The sequence below is a fragment of the Ambystoma mexicanum genome, chromosome 12 (assembly GCF_040938575.1).
Source record: "Ambystoma mexicanum isolate Mex_15411 chromosome 12, UKY_AmexF1_1, whole genome shotgun sequence".
Taxonomy (NCBI): domain Eukaryota; kingdom Metazoa; phylum Chordata; class Amphibia; order Caudata; family Ambystomatidae; genus Ambystoma; species Ambystoma mexicanum.
This window is the reverse complement of record NC_090936.1, coordinates 692,337,082-692,361,642: the sequence shown is the minus strand read 5'-3', so window position 1 is coordinate 692,361,642 and position 24,561 is coordinate 692,337,082. Positions and strand designations below refer to the sequence as shown.

Genomic DNA, 24,561 nt, shown 5'->3' with positions numbered 1-24,561 from the left:
CTCAGCCAGGACATCTTGTAACGGAGCTAGGGTTCTTGGTCCTCCTGGTGATGTGGTGTATGACCTTTTTGATGCACTCCTCCGCCCAGGAAAATTGTGTGTATTCGTTTCAGCGTACCGTGGACTTTGGAGATCAGGTGTCCCCTAAGCCACACTTTGAAGGCCTCCCAGATCATGGTTTGTGAGCTAACAGAGTCCCGATTATGTTCCAACAACTGTCACCTCGATCCTCAGCTGTTCATGTAGTGATTCATCTAGTAGGTGGTCAAGGGGTGTTCTCCACATGTGGTGGGTTGGTGTGGGTACCCCCACCCCCCACCCCATCTGCATCTCCGGGACAATCAGGGAGTGGTCTGACAGGGTTCGGGGCATTATTGTGCATTCCATTGTGTCAGGGATGCTGTCAGTGGAGCAGACCCATTAATCGATGCAGGAACTCGAACCATGAACATGTGAGTAAAACGTATAGTCTCTGGTAAAGGGGTGCATTTCCCTCCATACATAGGAAAGAGGTAGCATTGCCATGGCTTGCTCGATAGTGGTTGCTGCCTTTGAATCTGCCCTCTGGGCCGTGGATGACTTGTCGAGTGAAAGGTCGAGAGTGGTATTGAAATCTCCTCCCCGCACCCCACTTGCATCATCTATCAGAATTATTAATGCTAGTATTTGATGGTAGAATTCAGGAGTCTCTGTATTGGGGCCGTATGTTACTTCTTGCCCTTGTATTGTTCCCCATATTATTACGAATCTGCCTTCAGCATCCACCTTGCTTTTTGCCATCTAGACTTTTCAGCGATGGATTGCTGTTAGAACCCCCTCTTGCTTGCATCAAGTAGTCTGTTGCAAATGTTTGCAGACCCCAGGAGCGACTCAGTGCGCCAGATGTACGTTCGGTAGCATGAGTTTCCTGTAGTAGAAGGAGGTCTATCCTATGCATGTTGGCATATGCTAGTATTTTCCTGGCTTTGATTGGGTTGACCAGACCCCTGACGTTCCATGACAGGAGTCTAATGCCTTTGTTCATTTGTTGTGCCATCCTTCGCTATTAAATGTTCAGAGTTATAGGTCTTGGGTTGACAGTGGTTTCCTTTCCCCATCTGTTGATGCCAGTTTTTAAAAAAACTTTACCACTGAACATTTAACCGTTGTAACTTTTCCCTAGCATGATACTTTGTGCATTTTTGGGAGTGCGTATATATAAAGTAATGAGGATCTGATTCTTCCCAGGCAACCGGCCTGGCCTGGCCCCCGCCCCTCCCCCAATCGGGCAGTGTGTCCCATTGAACCATCTGCAACTTTGCACAAAAAAAATAGGGGGGGGGCTGGATGGCCCGCTGTCTATTCCGGAGACGTGGCTGTGTTTATCAGAATGGTGTACGGTCGTTGTGGTTCTGACTTGGGCATTTGTCTACTTCACGAGCATTGTTGCTTGGGATTCTGAGTTCAGTTTTAGTTCTGCACTGCCAGGAAGTGGTGTTCCATGTACGACATGGCTTCTTCCGGTGTCTCGAAGAAGTGAGTCCTGTCAGCATGTTGTATGCGCAGTTTGGCTGGAAATAACATTGCATATATTATTTTCCTTTCCCTTAGCGCTTTCTTCACCGAGTCAAAGGAGCGTCTTGCCGCTTGGACCCCATTTGAAAAGTCAGGATAGATGTGAATGCGGCTCGAGTCAGAACAGGGGGGGGGCTTGTTCTCGTGCCAGCCGTAGGATGAGATCACAATCTCGGTAATTAAGTAGTCTTGCTATTATAGTTCGGTGTGGCGCTCCTGGCTTGGGTGGAGGGGTAAGTGTCCTGTGTGCTCTTTCGATCAGGAATTGTTTCAAGAACTGCACTTCCGGGAATAGGGTATGAAGTGTATCTTCAAGAAATCGCTCCATGGATGTGTTGATTTTGCGTTCCGCCACTCCAACCACCCTTATGTTATTGCGGCGTGATCGAGATTCTAGGTCCTAACATTTGTTCTGGAGGGCTTTGACGTCCTTTTGGATTTGACCTATAGTCTTGTCCTGTGTGAGCGACGAGTCTTCCAGGGTGGACACCCCATCTTCTGCCTCGGCAACTCTGGCGTTAAACTTCCTGATGTCGGACCGGATAGAGGTGATGTTTTCCCCAATGTCATCCAGTTTAGTATTAATTGCAGCGAACCCTCTCTCCATTGCCGTCATGTGTGGGCCCATATTTTGTTCTGAAGGGTCTGCTACTGAACCCCTAGGGATGGGCTCAGGGTCCAATGTGGAAGTATTAGCAAATGCGTCCATGGGCCCCCACTTCTTGTTATTTTTTAATCCTCCCATCATGCCTATGTGCTGATCTTCTGGACCCCGTGTAACTCAAAAGGGGGGTGGGTGGCTATTGAGCGTCTGATGGGAGGTCTGGGGTTTGTGTCGCCATGCGCGTTTCCACTGCTGACAGTGTCGGGGGTGATCTTGCCCAGCTGGAAGGGGATGCTTTCTTGCTGTGGAGGGCTGCGGCTCCTGTGCCCAGGAGTGTTCCCAGCGATTGGTTGGTTGGCACTACGGACCAGAGTCTCCTCAGCTCCGAATCATGGTATGTGGCCAGGTCCAATTGTGTAAGCACTCATGGCTGTGAGTGGGTATTTGTGCTAAACTTCAGTGTTCTGCAGCCAGAGCTCAAGTATTTTGCTGTGTGTAGTTAATGGGGGCCTTAATTCATGGGGTTATATTGTGCCACCCCTTTTTTCCCCACTTGGCCGTAGACCAGTGCCTGTGTGGGTGAAAGATTGCCTGCCAGACATGCATATGATACATGGGGACCACGTTGCTGTGTCTATCCATAGGGGTATGCTCAGCGGGTGCACCCCGCACTCCGATTGCCCCTGCCCCCCCCTTTACCTACTCCCCACGCACCTTGATTTTATCTGGCTTGCCCCGCAGTCTTCCTTAGCTTTGCACTACACCCCCGCTGCCACCCGGAGCAGGAACTGTTGTTGGGGGCCGGCTTTACAGGGTATAGTCTAGATCCGATGGGGGGGGGGTCTTCTCTGTCCCCACTTGTCCTTGATTGGAAGATAGTGCAGCAGGGGGGGCCCTCGAGTCCACCAGCCGAGCATCCCTCTCTCCACTGCTCTCGCTGGTTTGGCAATGTGTCTTTGGCTGCCAGGTGAGGGGGCAGTGCTCCTGCCATCACCCGTATCTGTGTTCTATGCACCAGGCTGTCGAGAGCGGAAGTCAGTGTCTGCAGCCCGCCCCTGGCGATCTGGCCCAGGTGTTGTGCTCATGCGGCAGGGCAGAGGGACGGGTGATGCCGAGCCACAACGTCTGTGTTGTCGGCTGTAGGGTTGGCCTTGCTAGTGTTCCGCTCCGATTTTAGGAGATAACACAGGGTGTCTTTTTGGGGCGCAGCGCTCAGCCGTGGGGGGAGGGGATCCAGCAGTGCAGACAGTCTACTCCGGTATCTGAAGTCAGATTTCTCCCAGAATTTGTGCTGCGTATTCCTTGAGTGTCCAGCCAGCGTTCTGTGCACTCTGGATGTACGACCGTACCCATTTTCTGCAGGATTTGGTAGGTCAGGATCTTGCTAGCTACGGAGGTCATGGGCTAGGCGGCCATCTTGTTCGGCGCACCACAGCGCCCCCTCGCCTTGGCTCTTTAACATCTACCTTATTCGGCAGGTATGCCTCATTTCCTCCTTCTCCCCAAACATTGAGTGCTATGCGGACAACTCTTTCAAAATTCCTGCAAACACCCTTGCACCCTCCATCATCCCCAATTGCCTCTGGGCTATCCAGGAATGGCGTACTCCTAATAATCTCTGCCTCAATGCCAAAACAGAGATCCTTCCTATTGAAACCCCAGCACCAGACTTCCCTTCACTCTAGCCTTCTTCCATGGGCTCTCCCCCCTCCTCCCTCCTCAGTAGCCAGAAACCTCAGTCATCTTCGACTCCTCCAGAAGTCCCACTTTCAGCTTTTCCTTCCGAAAGGAATTCCTCCCTCCGCCCCCCCCCCCACCACGAGCCATGCTCTGGTTCTCTCTAGGCTTAACCAGAGCAACAGCCTCTCCTCAATCTACCTTTATCCACTTTGCGACCCCTCCAGCTAAACCAGAATAGGGCAGCGAGACCCATCCTTGGCCTCAAGCCAAGGGACCACATCTCTCCTGCCCTACAAAGTCTTCACTGGCTCCCGGTCGCAGCACAGATTAAATCCCTCTGCATCATCCACAAGGCTGTCTGGGGTCGGGGACCACTCCATCTGCAACTCTGACTAAATATTCCCCCTCTGTACACCTGCGCTCGTCTGGCACCAACTCCCTGTGTGTAAAGCCGTTTGCCTGACAGAGGGCAGGGGGTCCATCGCTTTCCTCAGCAGGCTCCCCACTTTTTCGGCTTCAGCAGGACCTCCTTAGTTCTGGAAAAGTCTCAAGACCTTCCTCTTTACATATTCCCGCCCTCTCTTCCTGCTAATTGCACAGTAGCTTGATTGATGTGCAGAGCCCTTCTGCATCCTCGGGGGCCTGACCTCCCACATCTCATCATCCCAGCTGCCGTCTATCCTCTGCACTTGCCTCTGCTCACCCACCACCACTGGAGGTTGCACTTACCTTGCTCATAGCACTTCACCTACTCCTCTCCATGAATACCACAGCACCCATCCCATCCCACTCCACCCCACCGGTCCCCTCAGCACTTGCACGTTATGAGCACTCACAAGGCATAGTAGGTGCATCTTCCCCTCCCCATTGTCTCATTTTTGAATTAACATTGTGGTAATTACATTGTCCATCCCCTGTTCCCTCTGTTGCCCTGTGGGCACTTTGAACAGTATTTGCTGCCTGTAGAAGCACCCAACAAGTGAACAATAAATAAAATTAACGAGGAGGAGAAAGACAATGAGGCCAGTTTAACCAGCACTAATCAGCTGTCTGGCTGCTGTCCTTCTGGAGCTCCTCTTCTGTACTACATGAACAATGAGAGTACTTAAGAGGTCGGACACAAATGTAGTCTGCAAGTAGGATTATCTCCTCAGGTCAACACCTACTGCCTTGTCTCTGGAAGATGTACACACATGGTCTCCCTCTGATTGAAGAAAATACTGGGTAACCTGTTTGGCTTCAGAGACCAGAGAGAAAGTCTTGTCTTTCCACTGGCAGAAACATTTCCAACTCAGACAGCTCCTACAAGAGCTGTGGATTGGCTGCAGCCAACAGGGCAAAGCTGGCCGCCTGGCAAAGTTGGAGGGCCAAATTCTGGTACATCTTGCAGCTGAAGACTTCCAAGAGATTGTCCATCCACAGCACAGAGATTGCAGAGAAGCATGCTACAGATCGGTTTAGCTTCATCAGAAGCCTGCACCATAGGATCTGCTGCAGCTTCCAGAGGGAAGGGAGCTGGGGCCCTCTTGCAAAGCCCATTCAAAGGGAGGAAACACTGGCAAGCCCCGAGCTGGATCCAAGATGGCTGCCGGCCAGTCAGACTTCACCAAGTGCCTCTGCCATTTTAAATCCTTGCGCCATACATGGTCATTCCGAATCACACAAGGGCAACAAATTACGGGTGCCTAGATATTTCACCCACAAATAACCAGGTTAGTCACCATAGTGACCACCTTTACTCCTAGTCCATAGTCCCCTTTCCTCCATATTTATGGGACATTCCTCCTGCCTGTGGGACGGGACCGGAGCACTTTGTAAAAGCATCAACATTTTGCAAAAATGTTAGTCCTTCCTCTTACGCAGGGGTACAGCACGCGGCCGTAACCCCGCCCATCTCCGCCACGGGCATCACCCATCAGTCCTTTTCTATCGCGAAGTCAGAGACCTTTAAGCAGTAATAGAGGAACCTTATTTGAGGAGACGGCGGGCGGGTGCATGGAGGAAAGGGGACTATTTTTTTTTTTTTTATATTTTTTATTTTGTTTTTGATGCTAACGCATCTTTACAAAATTAATTTACAACACTTACAACCAATTACATTTCACATTAATACATATTGTTTAAGAACTAGCATTTATATAAAGCAGGCATTTATATTCCCTTACTGTTGCTTAATCACAAACATATTCTTTACTTACACAAATGCCACAAAACCCGTCGCATCATAAAAACACATCGGACATAAAAACATAAAACGCAGAAGCACAGGGACTCAACAGCGGCCTCAAAATGTCCCAACCACACAATTACCATCAACACAGAAAAAAGTGCGGACTCAATTATTTTCACTAATCGCACCGTTGCCAAAATTATGGAATTACTAGAGCCCCACATACAACGGGTCCAAATTAGTTCTCTTCCCATATGGGTATTAGTAGTACTAAATGCTGAAATGTTTTTAACTCTTGCCATTTCAAAAATTGTACAGAACAAAAAAAGGTGTTTCAGAGTCTCTGTGCATTCAGGTTTTTTACAAAATCTGCAACTAATATCAACCTCTTCTCTATCTCTAGTGCCCCAATACTTGGTTCTTACTTTCGTGTGCAGTAAGTCGAGTCGAAAGCGCATGTAATCTGAACGAGTTTCCGCATTCGGAATAAGCACAAGATATTGCTGCCGAGGCACCTGAGCGTGCCTAAAACGTGCATATTCAGAGAAAGAAGAGTAACTCGATATTTGAGTGCAAGTCTCTGCCCAGTCATTCAAAAAAACACGCTTATGTGCAATGTGAAATCTGCTTTGAAGATCTTCAGCAGAGATATTAATACTTTCAAGGACAGACAATGTACGCTGCTTAAAGTCAGCAATAGATCGCGGCTGCGATGCTCTTAGCATATGACAAAAGTCCTCGTACAGTGAATTTTCCTCTGGGAAACTCATTTTCAAATAAGTTTTCAGAAGACGCCATTTATATCGTGCTGCCAGTGAGTTTAGACCTAGCTCATGACGAAGTATTGCATTCGGAAGAGAAGGAAGACATAGTGTTGTTTTCCATAGCTTGGCTTGCAGTCTATTCAAAAACCTCGCAAAATCATTTAAATTCATATCTAAACCATAAAGAATAATAGATTCAACTTTTTTTGAATAAAATTCAAATAGTGGACTCAAAGAAAATTTACGAAGTTTACGACAGATAATTCGCATTTGATTCTGTAAAGGTATCACTTTTTCTGCAATCGCGCGTTGCCAAAAGAGTGCAGATGAATTATTTGACAGATTATATCCCAAATAGATTATCTGGCCTGCAATTTGAATAATAGAGGACTCTAAGTGCCACTGAAACTTCCGAATCTTTTTTTTCGAAGAAAGTATCAGGATATTTGATTTTGAGGGGTTTATAGTGAGATTATTTTTCCTACAATACAACACAAATGTCTCTAATTTATTTTGCAGCCCAGATTGCGTGCTGTCAAATAGTAATATGTCATCGGCATAAGCCAACCACGAGAGATGAATCTTTCCGAACTTTACAGAATAAGATTTAGAGGAATCCCAAATACCTTCAATGTCATGGAGGTATAAGTTAAAAAGCACTGCTGCAAGATTACAACCCTGTTTAATGCCAATTGCCGTTGGAATAGAATCTGTTAGAGTACCTTTACTTGAAATGCGCACTCTAATGGAAGTGTGTTGGTGCAAAAGAGCAATGAGCGCTACCAAACTTTGTGGAAAATTGAGATTTATCATTTTTTTCCACAACCTATTACGAATTACAGAATCAAATGCTGATAAGTCGAGTGATGCAATAAAAATCGGACCATGTGCAGAATTATGAGCCTCCGCAAGTAAATGAGCAAGGACAGAAGCATTCAGCTGAGTCCCCATATTTTTTCTAAAACCCGTCTGTACTTTATTTAGAACTTTATCTGTTTTGATATGTTTCTCAACTTCATTAAGTAGAAGAAGGGCAAAAAGCTTGGCAGCGACATCAATAAGGGCAATTGGCCTAAAGGAATTGGGATCGGTGCAGGGTCCTTTTTTGTGTATGGGAATAATTATCGACTTAACCCAGGAATTTGGAAGAGCTTTGGATGAAAAAATAGATCTAAATATCCTCAAAAAGACATTGGCCCAAAAAATAGGGTCGTCTTTTATGACACATGGCGGTAAGCCATCAGGACCAGCACACTTCGACGGTTTCAGCTTCTCAATTGCTACTATGACATCGTTGAGCACCCACGGACAGTGCTCAGGTATATATTTCAATAGATATGACATATCTTCGTCACAGAAACTCGTCGGGAGACTATATTTCTGTTCAAAGAATGAAAACCATGTATTACCATCAATTGCAGGTTCCATATATGCTATGTTTGAATTGTCTGGTGTTCTAAGCATTTTCCAAATATCACGAATATTGTGATTACATAAAAGCTGAACCATGTTTTGATTGTTAGATAGATGAAAAGCACACAGAGTAGCCTTTATCTTACATTTATATAACCTGAGCACCTTCTTTTTTGCGCACAAAGCCAAACTCCTTTGCTTGGTCTCAAATTCTTTTTTTAGAGCACGTAATGCAATGTTCTTTTCAGATTTCAATTTCGACAGTTTGTTTGACAATATATTAAAAGGATGTAACTTCTGGATATGGTACACAGCTTCATCAGCAAGATGGTTAAGATGAAACTGAATCATCTGCATATTCCATTCGAGGATTGTGCCACGCGACGTGTCACAAACACACATGTCGGGCCACCAGTCACGATTGACTAAAAAAGTCAAACGACGACAAATGGACTTGTTCCAACGAATAGAAATCAGCGATCTATCGCCCTGGACCAAAGCTAACAAATGGGCCCTATCAAATAACTCAGTTGTCCCTGACAACGTGCATTCTAAGATGGCATGGTCTCCATAGGGCAGAATAGATGGATTTACCAGAGAAAGTAAACCCGAAAGCTTCTTGGAGCTCACTATGTAGTCAATGGTCGAAGAGGCATTGCCCCTGTGCCAAGTGCAAGATGATTTAGATCGAATAAAGTTGATAATACACAATTGCCAACTAGACAAAAAGTTACTCCAACTTAAGCCATTCTGATACGATGTTTTAAAATGTTGCGAAGATTCCAAAGGAATGGAGCTCTTAGACGATGCATCTAAATAGGAATTAAAGTCGCCACCGATCAATAACTATCGTTGGTTGTATCTGGAAAAATTCTAAAAGCGAATCATTCAACATATTGATAGCATTCACGAGAGGGAGAGATTGAGGATTCCAATACAAAGATATCAGCAACATCCTTCTTGGCACACCCACATTAAAGGTAACATCCACCAAAAGAAAAAGTTGGGTCGCAAATGTATGATTTATTACAAATCTAAGATCATTATTGAGTAGAATGGCAATTCCACCTACAGGCCGACCAGACACCGAACGAGCAGCACCTTGTTGTACAATCGTAAAACCGTCCACATGTAAATCGTGAACACACATGGTTTCTTGTAACAACAAGATCGAAGGTAAAGCACTCGTATGCCTATCTAGAAACCATTTTGAAATATTATGAAAACCGCAGCAGTTCCATGAGCAAATGGAGAGGCTTTCACATTATGACGGAACTATGGACCTTCCACCTGAGGAAGATAGATTCGTCGGAGGGGCTGCAATAGGCAGATTCACCAATATTCCATTCAATACAGCAGTCAGTGAAGCTAAATGGGTTAAGATTTGTGCATTCTCACTACAGACAGCTGGTGAACCTTCCACACTGGGCTCCTGTTTCTTCACCACAGGCAATCTATATTCCAAGAATTTCATAGCTATTTCCACAGAGTGGAAGGCTTGCAGTTCAAGTCCCAAAAATAATAAATCGGATTTATGTTCCCAAATCAGTCTCGCAATAATCGGAGAGACTACTTTGCACAACATCCGATTGTTATTCTCCAAGGGTAATTTAATCCAATCTACATCATGTGAGACCAGATTACGTAAGGAGGGAATTTTGTATAGGGCATTCATCAAAAAACCACGATTGATAGGGGTCGTGCCATTAATCTTAGGGTTACTAATCCATCCAATAAGTATCTGATTTTCTTCAGAGATATCATTAAATTCGTGTAGGCTCTTGTCAGGTATAGAGCTTAGAATTGCAGACTGCCCAGTTATAGCAGAATATATGGATATAGGAGGCCCTCCTTGCTGTTCAGCCAGGGCAGCAGATATAGGTGCCAAGCCCAATGTCGGCAATACCATGTTAGCCATGTTATCAACAGGTACTGCTACATGCTCCAATTTCGGTACTATCGGCAAGTGTTCAAGAGCATCTGGCTTCACAACACCAGCTTCGTGACAAGTCTCGAACGAAGGCTGAGAAGGAGGCTGAAGACTACAAGGAACAGGCTTAGAAAACATTGGACTAGGACTATGGACTAGGAGTAAGGTGGTCACTACGGTGAGTAACGTGGTTATATTCCTACATCCTGTCCCCTTTCCTCCATACTTATGGGAGATTCCCAAGCACCCCTTATTGAAAAAGGTTCTTCAGCACAGCCAGGCCAAACTGAGTATCAGATCTGCAGCTCAGGTCTAGACAATGTTTACAAAAAGCCGATGGGGAGGCCCAAGTAGCCGCCTTTGCGATGGTCTCACAGGGGACACATTTCTGAAAGGCAACCACAGCTGCCTTGCCCCGCACCAGGTGCGCATGAATACCTTTAGAAGACTGCAGACCCTTGTTAGGCAGAATCCTGTGCAGTGCCCTTAGGGACCACTACACACAATTAAGACTACAAGTGGCAATACAAGTTCACCTTTGGTACAAGCCTGTACTACACTGTTAAAGTGGTAGCAGTAGATGAGCAGCCAGACTTATCTCAAGTGCAAATGAGTAGTAGAGATTACAAAGGACCACAATCACTGAGACTCAAGCAAACACGGACAAGGTTTTTGGTTGAAAAGTAATATTTCTAAACCATCTGTTTGTTTATTGCATTTATAAAGCGCACCAGACCCAGGATTAGCAGGGCGCAGACCGATATGCGAAGCTTACATATGTTACAAATATACAGGCAGAATACAAAATGTCGACATTACATATGAAATAATACAATATAGTACAATATACAAGACTAGGTTGTACTTAGAGGCAGAATAATTTACATCTAGTTAGTTAAGACTATACACAATTTACAATCTAGCAATGGGTCATGCTGACAAAATAGTTTCAGGGTGAGCTAATTCTCAGTCAGGTTGAGGTGACTAATGAGGTTCTTTCTGAAGAGAGTAGGGGAGGTCGGCTCTCAGCTGGTGTGGCAGGAAGTTCCGAAGTTTAGCGGCCTTCACGGGGAAGCTGAAGCCGCCAATCTTTGACAATTTGAATCTGGATACTACCAGACAATTAGTGTTAGTGGTTTTAGTCGGTCTTATGAAGGTTCTTCAGGATATTCTGTCAGTGAGGTAACTTGGTGCCACGTTATGTAGCTCTTTATGCATAAGAGGCAATCTTTAGTTGTATTTTGTTGTGGGTCGATAACTATTTATGGTGATGTCTGATGGCAGAGATGTGCACTCTTGTTGATGCCTAGTGCAGCTCTAATGGCATTATTTTCTAATACTTGGAGTTTTTGGATGATGGTTTTATTAGCACTACTGTAGTGGGCGTTGCATTAATCTAATCTTGAAAGAATGAATGCTCTGGCCAGTATAAGGCAACTGTCGTTGGAAAGGAAGGGCGTGCCTGCTCTGATCAGCTTACAGGTATAGGCTGTGGTAGAGGCCAGAGAGTTCAGTTATTTGGTAAAGGACAGTTGCATCCATGTAGAAACCAAGCGTTTTTACCTCCTTGGAGAAGATGGTATTACCATCAATGATGAAAGAGGCATATCCAAATCCTAGTTTTGAGATGTTGGATGGGGAGCCTAGGATTATCAATTCTGTCTTGTCATCATTCAGGCATTAGCCGTGGGTGGCCATCCATCCCTGAATGATGATATATTCTATTCACCAGAGCCAAGTCCTTGCCATGATCCCCAGAAAGCAGGAGGAGAATCTGAGTGTCATCTGCGTAGTTAGTGTAGGTGACACCCAGAAGGTCCAGATCGTCGAACAGTGGCTTGGTGAATATATTGTAGAGGGTGGGCACAAGAACCCTGAGGGACTCCACACGTGATAGGGGTAGGGTATGCAGCTGCAGAAGGTGAGAATACTCTACTGGTTCTGTCGCTCAAGAAGGATTCTATCCATTTAACAGCGCCTCTGGAAAACAAACATATGCAATCACTTTTTGACAGTAATGACAGTTCGGTCTTACGAAAGATGCGCGTATCTGCGGAAAGGAATGTTACTGGGGCAAAAACACACTTAGCACCCGAGTTAACCGAAGAGAGTTGGGGGCAAAAATCATAGGCAATACTTTTGTCAAGGCAGACAGAATCAGAGAACACTTGCTGACAGGAAAACAAAAGTCAATAGGCCGGGGCCAGTGTCAAGTGGAACCGGGTTCCTGTTGTCGAGGATCACACAGTCAGATAGTCCAGATTCAACATTGCCAGGAGTACTTGGGTATGGTCAACAGAGGAAGCAAACGTTATAAGGAGGGAAGACAAGGGCAAGCCTTGGATGAGGAGAAAAGGGATTCACCCCAATTCCTCGAAATTGAACACAGTACCTTATTTCAATGAAGAAGCTGGTGCCACGGCAGTTGTTCCTGGTAGTTTCCTGCAGACCCGCGGTTCCTGGAGCTTCAGTCGTGGAGAGAAGGACGTCTGGAGGTGTCTACCAGACGTCCTTCTGGGGGATGAGCCCAGCAGCATTGACTGCGAATAAAAGGTGTGCTCCTTTAAAACAGGAGAGGCTCTTCAGATGGCTATCCGGACCACTACAGCAGTGTGCAGTGATTTCGACCATGAAGAGGATCCTCTTGGCTGTGGAAGATGAGCTGGTTGACCCCACCAAGCTCAAGGGAAGAAGACTCCGGGCTGGATCTTCTCTGGTCCCCGAAGGGTAGATAGCTCAGGACTGCAGCAGGGCTTCACCGGGACGGGGTAGCTGCAGCAGCTGTCTTCTCCGTTCTCTTCGGTTCCTTGTAGTTCCAGTGGCGACTCCGACTTCCACCCCAAGAGTCCTGCCTTTTATGCGAAAATCCCCCATTCACACAGCCTGACTGTCAATCACGCAGCGGGGGGGGGGGGTTGTCCGGCCCGGACAACCACCTCAGCCAATCATGGCAAATTGAGACTTGGGTTTCCTATGATACCCTGTGCAGGGGGGTGACTATACCCCTCCCTCACATTCAGCCCACCTAGACACCCAGGCACCAAGAGGAGGGCTTCTGGGCAGAAAAGACGGTGAACAAAGAAGGCAAACCTGGTTTGCTATGCAAAGTAAAACACAAGAAAATAAATGGCGAATAAACCCGACCGGAACCAAAATAAAAAGTATTTGGTCAAGCAGGTCTATGTTCGAGGCTAATATAGCCTAAAACAATACCATGTTTATATAGTATAATTGCGATAGAAAAGTTAGGGTAGATTCCACTGCCACCAGCCAAGTCTAAAAGTTAGAAGAGCAAAACAAAGCTCAGAGAGGCACAGACAAAAAGGGATAGGCATTAACCCATTCCAGTACTCCATGTAAGATGGGGCGCACTGGATCTGTGGTTAAATGACTATGTAAAGTTAATGGCAACTTTACTTGTTTCTGGGGGACAGTAGTCAGCCCCAGAAAAGGAGTAATTGCGAAGTCTTAGAGACAACCCGGTTACTGCATTGAAGGTGCTGTGTATAACAAGTCGGGCCCATGGAGGGGTGTGCTCAAGTTCACACAAAGTAAAAATCCACATGGCAAAACACATGCAAGAGTGGGAAAACAGGCTCACACTCTTATTAAGTGGAAAAATAAAACTCCAGAAATCCAGCAAAGCTGCTGGGGGACTCACTAGGTGAGGGAAGTTAGCCATAGAATGAGAATTCTCCCTAACAACCCTGAACAGTGGAAGCCTCCATAATACAGGCCGTGATCCATCTGGAGATAGTCGCCTTAGAGGCCTGTCTACCTTGTGGGTTACAAAAGGTCACCAAAAGTTGATAACAGCTCCTAAATTCAGATGTCCTGTCCAGATAGAACGAAAGCGCCCTTCTAACATCCAAGCAATGTAGAACCCTTTCCACTTCTGAAGCAGGGTTTGGAAAGAAGACCAGTAGGGAGATTGATTTAGATGGAAATCAGAAACCACCTTTGGCAGGAAAGAGGGATTTGTCTGTAGGACCAACTTATCCTTGTGGAAAACCAAGAAGGGATGCTCCGACAGAGCCTGGAGCCCACTCACAAGCCTTGCTGAAGTAACGGCAACCAAAAGACACCTTCCATGAAAGGTGCTTAAGGTCCACCGTAGCCATAGGTTCAACAGTTTATGCACAATGCGGAAGGACCACATTCAGATCCCACGTCTGATGCGGTTTGCGAACCGGGGTATAAAGACGCGCCAAGCCTGCATAGTGCCTCCTAATCACCGGATTCTGCTAGGTGAGACACGGACAGCACTGTGTCAATCGTAGCCACCCTGGGGTCCAGCTGTGAGGCTAAGCACCAGTGACAGAACCTAAGCCACTTTCTCTTATACCGAGACCTCGTTGAGGGCTTCCTGGCTGCCTGAATTATTTGCATGTTATCAGCCGACAGGTTGAGCTGCTCTAAAGACCTGAACCCGGGCACCATGCTGCCAAGCTGAATGATTGTGGGGAGGGGTGCCACAGCTGACGATCATTCTGGTGAAGCACATCGGGACTCACTGATCGCCTGATCGGTGGACACAACGACAGATGCTGAAGCTCTGAGAACCAGAACCTGGCCGGCCACCACGGGCTATGAGCAGGAGAGAACAGTTATTCGTGTTCCTCAGCTTGCAAATCGTCCGATGAATCAGAGGCGGGAAAGCATAAGCCCTCATGTTGTGTCAAGGAATCTCGAGAGCATCCCCTAGAGAGAAGGCTCCCAGACCCTTTGAGGCAGAGAAAATATAAGGGGTGTCTGCTTTTTAGTCTGTGGTCTATCAGGCAATACAATAAAGATAATGAAAATTAGACCAGACTAGAGATAACCGATTACTCTTTCAATTTGTAATCGTTAGCAATTTATTTTGCAACAATCCATATATCAAATTACACAACGACAAATATAATTATATAAATTATGGCTCTTTGAACTTGGAACAAACACATCCCTCCAAACAAACTTCATTCACAACTTCTTCATGCATTCATCACATTCACAAACGATAGAAAATTATATTTTGTTCATATCACAATAACAATGGCAGTTAAAGCATTTCTTAGTTCAACACTTGATTGATTTACAATGTGTCCATCTGTCAACATTCAGAGGATAGAAAAACTTTGTCGACATGTTTCGGTTGAGTTCTTAACGTGGGCAATGAATTCCCTTTGAGTATTATATTCAACCTTCTTCAGGACAAGAGACGTTCACCAAATCCGCGTAGTCTCACAGAAAAGTGGGGGTGTATAAGGCAAAGAGGCCTTGGGTCTATAAAATAAGGAAAATACAAAAAGATGTCATCTCTGTTTCATAAAAACCCATTTATTGAGTGACAGCTGGCTAATAGAGCTGTGTGCGAACCGGCTCACCTCCTGATTTTTCTCAGTGGCTGGCGTGTTGGTTCAGTGGAATAAATCCCGGCATGAAAAATCTCAAATAATGAGCTTTACGTCGTAAGTCCTACAAAGTAAGGGACATATAAACTCGTAAGTTTATAGAAGGAGTATAGCATACTATTAGAAATGAACATTAGTAAATCGGTACTCACTCAGTTAGAGTATACTTACTATGAAAAACATAAAGAGAACTCGATTTTGAACCAATGGGGACTTCCAACCATTACTGGACATTACAAATGCGGGAACTGCAGTGTATGTCCATTTACTGAGACCAAACATACTTTTCAATATGGGACCAACACATGGATGATGAAGAATCACACTAATTGCCATACAAAAAATGCAATCTATGTCATCTCATGTCCGTGTAAGTTACTATACGTTGGAAAAACCACAAGAGAGGTTAAAATACGTATTGGGGAACACCACTCGTGCATTAGAAACCATACGGCTGACAAACCTCTGGTGGACCACTTTGACAGACTTTATCATCAAGATACAGACATCAAGTGGTTTGTATTACAAACCCTGTGCACCAGGTCAAGAGGCGGGGATATGGCTAGTGCCCTACACCGCCTGGAACAGAAATTGATCTATTCTTTAGATACGGTCCGATATGGGTTAAATGTTTCGGTGGAATGAATGTCCTGAATAGTACATAACATTATGGCGGCCTAAGACGAGTATCAGACTATTTCATTCATCTGTAGCCTTTTTTCATAGCCTTTTGACATGGGAGGTTAGAATTTACGATTTAGGTTACTAAATACCAGCAATTTAGGCCTATGGATATTTGAGGCCCTTGGGACTACATATCCCACAATTCCCAGCTCTATCAACCAGGCACCAGCAATTGAGGTTGTTTTATACCTCTGGGACTTAATTTCCCATAATGCCTAGTGATAATGAACAGTGGCTGGTTGCCACAGGCAGCACATCTACCGCTGTCGTCATCCGGGAACTGTCCGGTCATTGTGTGTATACCACACAAGACGAACATCCCTGTGGAGACAGTTGTTTCCGCCAGATTGCGGGAACTACATTGTCCAGAACGCCGAGCAGCCGCATACCACACGGACCAGAATTCCGAGCGGCCGCGCGTCCAATGGTGTTATTTGGTACGTACGCCGGGTCGCCGCGAGTACTAGCGGAGGAGCGCCAACAGATTCATTGATGTACCTAGCCGAGGAAAACACAGTAAGTAAACAATAGCAGATATAGCCTATGCCAGTCCGTGCTCATTTTGCTCCATATCTGAAACCATACACCGTGGTTGTTACAGCTTCGTGACATTGTTATCTGCGACTGACCAGCAACGGATACTCTTTCCCAAGGGATTCATTACAGGGAACTAAAGAAGTAAGCATCATTTCTCCATTTTTTGCGAATGAGTTAGAGTTTATCGTAGACTCAGACATTCTGAGGCTTAGACTTGTAGACTCATGGGTCTCTGTCTCCCTATTATGGGTCCACTACATTTTTTCTATTCTATGGAGCTGACACTTACAAGAACCCTTAAAGCAAGCTTTTCATACTGTTTGTGATAATAGTAACGCGATATATGGGTGTATAAATGGGAGCATTTAGATTTATGAGCCCTGTCCATTCTGTTTCCTCCTCTGCAGTCTGATTGAATCCACAGCTCAGGCACTCTTTCGAGCCCCACTACTCTGAGTGAGTACCGATTTACTAATGTTAATTTCTAATAGTATGCTATACTCCTATAAACTTACGAGTTTATATGTCCCTTACTTTGTAGGACTTACGACGTTAAGCTCATTATTTGAGATTTTTCATGCCGGGATTTATTCCACTGAACCGACACGCCAGCCACTGAAAGAAAATCAGGTGAGCCGGTTCGCACAGCTCTATTAGCTAGCTGTCACTCAATAAATGGGTTTTTATGAAACAGAGATGACATCTTTTTTGTATTTTCCTTATTTTATAGACCCAAGGCCTCTTTTGCCTTATGCACCCCCACTTTTCTGTGAGACTACGCGGATTGGGCGAACGTCTCTTGTCCTGAAGAAGGTTGAATATAATACACAAAGGGAATTCATTGCCCACGTTAAGAACTCAACCGAAACATGTCGACAAACAGTTTTTCTATCCTCTGAATGTTGACAGATGGACACATTGTAAATCAATCAAGTGTTGAACTAAGAAATGCTTTAACTGCCATTTTCATTGTGATATGAACAAAATATCATTTTCTATCATTTGTGAATGTGATGAATGCATGAAGAAGTTGTGAATGAAGTTTGTTTGGAGGGATGTGTTTGTTCTAAGTTCAAAGAGCCATATTTTATATGAATATATTTGTCATTGTGTAATTTGATATATGGATTGTTGCAAAATAAATTGCTAACGATTACAAATCGAAAGAGTAATCACTCCTTTCTTGAGGCATACAGAGGAAGTTTGTTTGCCGATTTTGCGAAGAGGTCCACTTCCAGAGTGCCCCAACACTGGAATATCTGCGAGAGGATCTCTGCTTTCAATTCCCACTCGTAGCTGACCATTGTCCGCCGACTGAGGGCACCCGCTGTGATGTTCAGCTGGCCCGGGATGTGTACTGCTACCAGCCAGACACCATGCTGAACCGCCCACTCCCAAATATGGGTGGGCAGATCCACATGAGGAAGAGAATTTGTGCTCCCTGCTTGTTGATGTAATACATTGACAACATCGTCCATGCGGATACAGACCACCTTGTTGGCAATGACCGTCCTGAACACCTTGAGCGCTAGGAAAATCGGCAGAAGCTCCAGACGATTTATGTGAAGGAGCTTGTCCTGGGGCAACCAAAGGTCCGAGACCTGAAGATCCAATGTCGCACCACACCCTAGGAGGGAGGAGTCCATTGTGACCGTCACCATCGAGGAGGGGTCCCGAAACACCACACCTAATGATAGGTTTCTGAGAGACGACCACCACACCAGGTCCGTTCTCATGGAAGCCGGAATCAAAACCATCTTGGAGTCCGGATCCACCGCCTAACGCCAAGAGCTCAGAGGAGCCATTTGAGTCCGCCTAATCTTGAGTCGAGCGAGAGGAAAAGCCAGTACACACGACGCCATGAGGCACAGAAGCCTCTGGAACCACCAGACCGACATGCTCTCCGACTGCGCGAATATCTGACACGTGGCCAACGGATCCGCCATTCTGTCCCCGGACAGGTAAACTCTGCAGTCTAACATGTTCCAGCGAAAATCCAGGAAGATAAAGTCCTGAGAGACCGTCATGGAAGATTTCTGCCAGTTCACCAACAGCCCAAGATGGAACAGGAGCTGGAGGAGAGACTGAAGATTGCACGCGGCTTTCAGCAGGCAAGGGCTGCGCAAGAGCCAATCGTCCAAATAGGGATACACATGGATACCCTGCAGACGAAGATAAGCTGCAATCACCGACATCAATTTCGAGAAGACAAGCAGGGCAAGCTGAGGCCAAAAGGAAGCACTCTGACCTGGAAATGCTCCTCTCACAGAGAAAAGGCAGGTATCTCCGGTGTGGATTCCAGATCAGAATATGCATGTATGCATCCTGAAGGTCCACCACGCTGAGCCAATCGCCCATCTGTAAAGAGGACCTTATCTGACCAGGCGTGATCTTGAATTTCTCTTGGGGTAGGAAAAGATTGAACTGGGAAAGGTCTAGAATGGTGCGCAGGCCAGCCTGGTTGGGTTTGGGCACCGTAAACAGTCGGGGGTAGAAGCCCTCCCCTTGGGGAACAGGTTCCACCGCTCTGAGATCCAGAAACTTCTGGATCTCGGCCTTGAGGGAGGGCGACGCAGACTACTGGAATGGAGGATTGATGGGTGGGGTGGGGTGGGAGGGGTAAGTGGAAGCCCGCCTAAGCAACTGACAAGACCCCACCGGTCTTCGGTAATGGTCTGCCACGCCTCCCAATGAGACACAATGCATCCTCCCAGCGGGGTCTCATGCGAGCACAGAGAACCCTCATTTTGCTGGTTTCTCAGTGGCAGCACCACCTGAACCTGAGGAGGCGGCGGCTGATGAGGAGAAATATCGACTGTTACTGCCTCTGGCAGGAATTCCCCAAAGGGGTATCGACTCTGCAGGATTTTCGGTCCAGAAACCCCCTAAAGCCAGAAGAGGGCTGGGACTGACAACGGTCTGTGTCCTAAAATGGTGGTTTCACCAGGACAGACAAGGACTTGGCGGTTTGGGTGCTATCCTTTGTTTTGGTCAGCTCCACATCCGTTGTGGAATGAAAAAGCACCTTGCCGTCAAACTGCAGATCCAAAACCTTATCTTGCACCTCCTTAGATTGCTTGGTGGCGTGCAGCCAAGCCTGACGAGAAGTATCCACGTCAAGCATAAAGCCTCGGGCCGAAGTGTCGACGTGATGAGTCGCCGCTTCCAGCAGATCCTGAGCCAGGACCCTGGCATCTGACAAGCCTGCCTTAATGTCCTAAAGCTTTTCAGCGGGGATAAATTCCACAAACTCCGACAGACCTTTCCACATTCTCATTCGCCCCCCGCTTTCATATTCGCCCCCGCCAACACCAGTTCTGCATTCGCCTGTCGCAATTGCAGGGCTGAGGTAGCAAATCTCTTCCTCCCAAGGGAGTCAAGAAGTTTATCCTCTTTGCCCAGGACTGGTGTAGCCGGTGAAGTGGAGGATGCCTCAGGTCTGGACTGTAAAGTGGCCGCAGCCACAACCGTGGAGGAGGGGGGTGAACACAAAAGCTAAAGCCACCTGTTCTGAAGAATGAAGCCTATAGCGCGCGTCAATTTTCTTATTGACAGTCCAGAGTGTGGTTTCTCCCATACTCTACGGACCACAGCCAAAACGTCGTCCTGCAAGAACAAACCGGTACGCTCCGAAGGAGACCAGGTGAACGCCTCCGAAAGCACGTCCTCCTGAAGAGCATGTGCCTCGGGTCCTGGAACATCCAACAGACACATGTCCAGCACCCAGTCGTGAAAAGCTCCGATAGAGCGGGGCTGGTCTTCGCTGTCCCGATTGTCCTGTACATCATCCGATAAGTCCGGATCAGGCTCAGTCACATCCGGCACCACAATCACCTTGTCCACTGGGGACAATGGTGGCAGGGGTGGAAGAGTAGGGGGGAGGCCCAGCCGGTAAAGGCAGCGGAGGCACAGGCAGAGTAGCCGAAACCTTTGGCACAGGCGGGCATATCTCCCTAAACAGGCCCTTAAAGTACTCCTTCATGGGGTTGTAACACAAGTTGTTGGAACTTGCCGAAAAAGGCGTCCTCCGATGTCTTAGGCGTGACAGGAGGCGGCCTCTCATGAGGAGGGCAATTCCAAGGGCTCAAGGGAGAGTGTGGCCAAGAGGGCCCTTCCCCGCTGTTGTCCATATAAATCAAGGGCGCCGATGCCGCTGGCAGCGACACATTGTGCGGTATAGGCATCCAAGCGTTCCATTCAAACTGGACGCAACGGGTGTGCACACGTAAGCCGATGTTCACCTGCAAGAGCACCCTCTATGCCTAAAGCCCATGGCGTAGTTGTAAGGGTTGTATCCAAAATGGCCATCGTGGTCTTGCCGGGAATGGCCGCCATTTTTGTCGGCACCTGAGGAGAACTGCAACACGTGCGGAAGTGAGGCAGGGGTCCCCACAAGTGGGTCAGGGGTCTTCATTTTAGCCCTAACACAAGGAACCTCGGCCGAGCCGGTACTGTGTGGCCTAGGATGTTTTTGTGACCTGCTAATAGCCAAACTGCCTTTGCAGGAAGGACCTCTGCGCTGTCGGTAAAGGAGGAATTATGGTCCGAAACCTCACTCCTTGCGCCCCCTCAACAGCTCTGGGGCCACCGCAAGAGCGGGAACGATGAGGAACACCTTTCAACGACAAGGCCTCTCAGAACTGTTGGTCACTTTAGCCTCTAAACGAGGGACCTCGGACCTGCGTCCGGTAGAAGCCTCTTCACACTGGGCCTCGAACTTCTGCTCGGTACTTACCAGCCCAGCCGAGGCCTCGGGGCGCAACCCGGTACAAATGAGGGAAGCTCCAATCAAGGAGGCCTCGGAGCGAGCTCTGGTACCCCACGACTCAGTAGCGCTAGGTCTACAAAAAGCCCCCACAGGAGGAGCCTCGGATTGTGATCCGGTGTCAATAGGCCCCTTATGGAGACCTTTGGAGAAAACCGGTACACTTTAGGCCTAGACGGCACCTCAAGGCACACCCCGGTATCTGAGCCTTTCACGCTCCTCCCAGACCAGGAAGACCCCGGAAAGGAGTCCCCCGGCCGGGGTGCCCTAAAAAGCAAAGAGCTTACTTGGCCTTTCTTCTCGTCAATGAATTGGAAATGCGTAGGAGTGCGCTGAAACACCTCCTCCCATCGCTCGAACCGATGTTGGAGCGCCCGGACCGAAAGGGAAAGGGAATCGCAATAAAAACACAAGTCCCACCGGTGGTCAGGACCCAAACACTTTAAACAAAGAGGATGGGGATCCGCCCTAGTGAAGCGTTGCTGACAGGAAGAACAATTCGGAAAGTCTAGCTGAAAAGGCATAGACAGACCATCACGTGATCACAAGCGAGAGCCAGAGAGGAGGAAGCTGGAAGAAAAAACCTTCTGCAGATGCTAAGTGCGTCCAGTCTCAAACGAGCGGAGAAAAGGACTGATGGGCGATGAACAGCTGAGATGGGCAGGGTTACGGCTGCGTGCAGTACCCAGCGTAAGAGGAAGGACTAAAATGTTTCCAAAATTTTGATGCTTTTACAAAGTGCTCCGGTCCTATCCCAAGGGACGGAGGAATGTCCAATAAGTATGGAGGAAAGGGGACGGGACATAGGAGTACATCAGGAACTCCAATTTGAGAGCCTCATTGAAGGTGGAAACCAGTTTTCTTGGAGCCAAAAAGGTTACAACTTGTAAAGCCACCATTTTAAATCAGAGGGGTCTTTTCTTACCTTCACAGAATTATAGCACTTAAATATAATTTGTATTTATTTAGGCATTTGTAGAGCGAGCTAAACCCAAGGGCATCATCCATTCCACCCAATGGCACCTAAATGTATTATAAGGCTCACTGACCAATAACCGCCATTCACACACCCCAAAAGATATGAATGGCTCACAGACCATAACCAACTGCCCACACATTAGAACAGGAATAATACTGTATAATAGCAGGCAGAAAGACGCATCACAACCATTCATTACATACTAATGGCAGCTAGCATACATTTGTAAATTCACATTTTTCCAAATATTAAATAACTCATGTGGGGTGGAAAACAGCAAATTTCAACAGCAGGTTTTAACAATACAATCCGAGTTCCCTGAAAGCAGTGTCGATCAGGCACTGCTGACAGAAATGAAGATGTTCTCCAACTCAGCCACACTAAATGATGTCAAATACTTAAAATAAATGTATAAATATTATCCCATAACGCTGCCCCACACAACTCATTGCATGTACATTTCAGCAAGGGAAAGGTTTACTGAACTATATGTGCAAGTGCGGCAGTATGTTTAGATATTTCACTTCCATTACTTACAATGTCTAAATGGAATTTCTTTGGGGGGGGGCGAATAATGCCTATCGTAACATTCTATGGGCATGCATTACATACAGCAATACAAGCAGTACACTACAGTTTTCTTGGACAAAGAATTGTGAAACAGTTTCATAGTGGTTGGCTCACATTCTACACAATGTTTCATAGATTGCAACACACTGCCAAATTACATTACCTTGCTTGCGGCAGGCATAGATTTTTTTGTCTGTAACAAAACGCTGTTATTGAGGGACGAATCGCTTACATCTGAAGTGAAACTCGATTTGTCCGAATGAATATCTTCGGATGACACGTCGCTGCACGACTGCTTTTTTTGAGGACTCGGCTTTTTGCTGGTCCTCAACTGAAAGTGAACATGTGTATCGGTTATAAGATAAATCACACTATGAGGAATCATTTTAGATTTTGTTCTTTATTGGTATGACCATTTTGTAGTATTCAGTATATACTTTGTATAGCATATAACATGGAATTAGAAATTACAAAATACATTTTAAAAAAATCTATGAAGATCTGTGCCAACATTGGGACAACTGCGTTCTTTATGCAAAGCTAAAACATTTAGAATTAAGTTGATCAGTGACACATGCAATGAACCCAAACTTATGTCCTCCAGATTTGTTCGAATGCTCCTTCATACACATTCATAAAAACAGCGTTAATTTCAGATAAGTTTGTAGGTCACCAGAAGGCCTGGAGAGCAGAAAGTTGTTTCTGGTAGCGCCCGAACCTTAAATCAGAAAGCTCCCATACAGAGGACTTAACAGGGTAATTGCGTAGATTTCCAGGACACCCAAGTATTGGAAAGCAATTTTATGCAGAGGAAAAGAGAACGGAGGGTCTCTATAGGAGAGCGTGCAAGTGGGTTGAAAATTACCAGAAACTGCCTTCGAGCGGCATTTTCCCCATGCCAAATAAGCAGGAGAGGGTGGAGAACCTTTTCATCAGGTTAGAGATAGACAAAGAGAAAACTGGCATGATGCGCAAGGGGCAGTTAATAAAAATGCAAGAGGGTCAGTTTCAAGCAGGATGAGCTGTGATTCTGTTGCTGGAGCAGGCATGTTCAGCTTTCATTTAGTGCCCGATGGCAAACTGAGCACCTGCAAATATCATTAAGGTATATCACAATTACATTGCCTCTGAAAGGTTGGATGACTAATGCCTGTTCTACAGTCGGTTTCAATAGCAAGCAGAGAGCTTTCAATCAAGTTACACTACGCCCAATCAATGGAGGTTCCCTTAGGAGGCTAACTCCAAAACCCAGGAGATGACGCAACTCATTTTTCATAATAAGAATTTGACTAACAATTGTGCCATTAAAAATGGCACACCAGTAATAGTTCAGTCATTTCTATAATTTGTTTGAAATAGGAAAAATGAAAAAGAGGAAAAAGGATGATAATGTTCAGGGAAAATAACATTTTACGGCTGTCGAGGGGCACATTTCTTTATGTGATGCAACAGGGTGAGGGAGTAAGGTAAGGAGGTGAGGGGTTGGTTTATTATATTTGCCAGATACTGTGGTATATC

General features: G+C 46.3%; 1 protein-coding gene across 2 annotated transcripts in view; it reads right to left on the bottom strand.

Annotated features, from left to right (window-relative positions):
- Window positions 1-24,561, bottom strand: part of GTSE1 (G2 and S-phase expressed 1) — a 1,052,868-nt gene that overhangs the window by 639,604 nt on the left and 388,703 nt on the right. For both annotated transcript variants that reach the window (XM_069629229.1, XM_069629230.1), the window contains exon 5: window positions 23,207-23,374. In XM_069629229.1, the coding sequence (XP_069485330.1) occupies window positions 23,207-23,374 (168 nt within the window). The remainder of the gene's footprint in view (window positions 1-23,206; window positions 23,375-24,561) is intronic.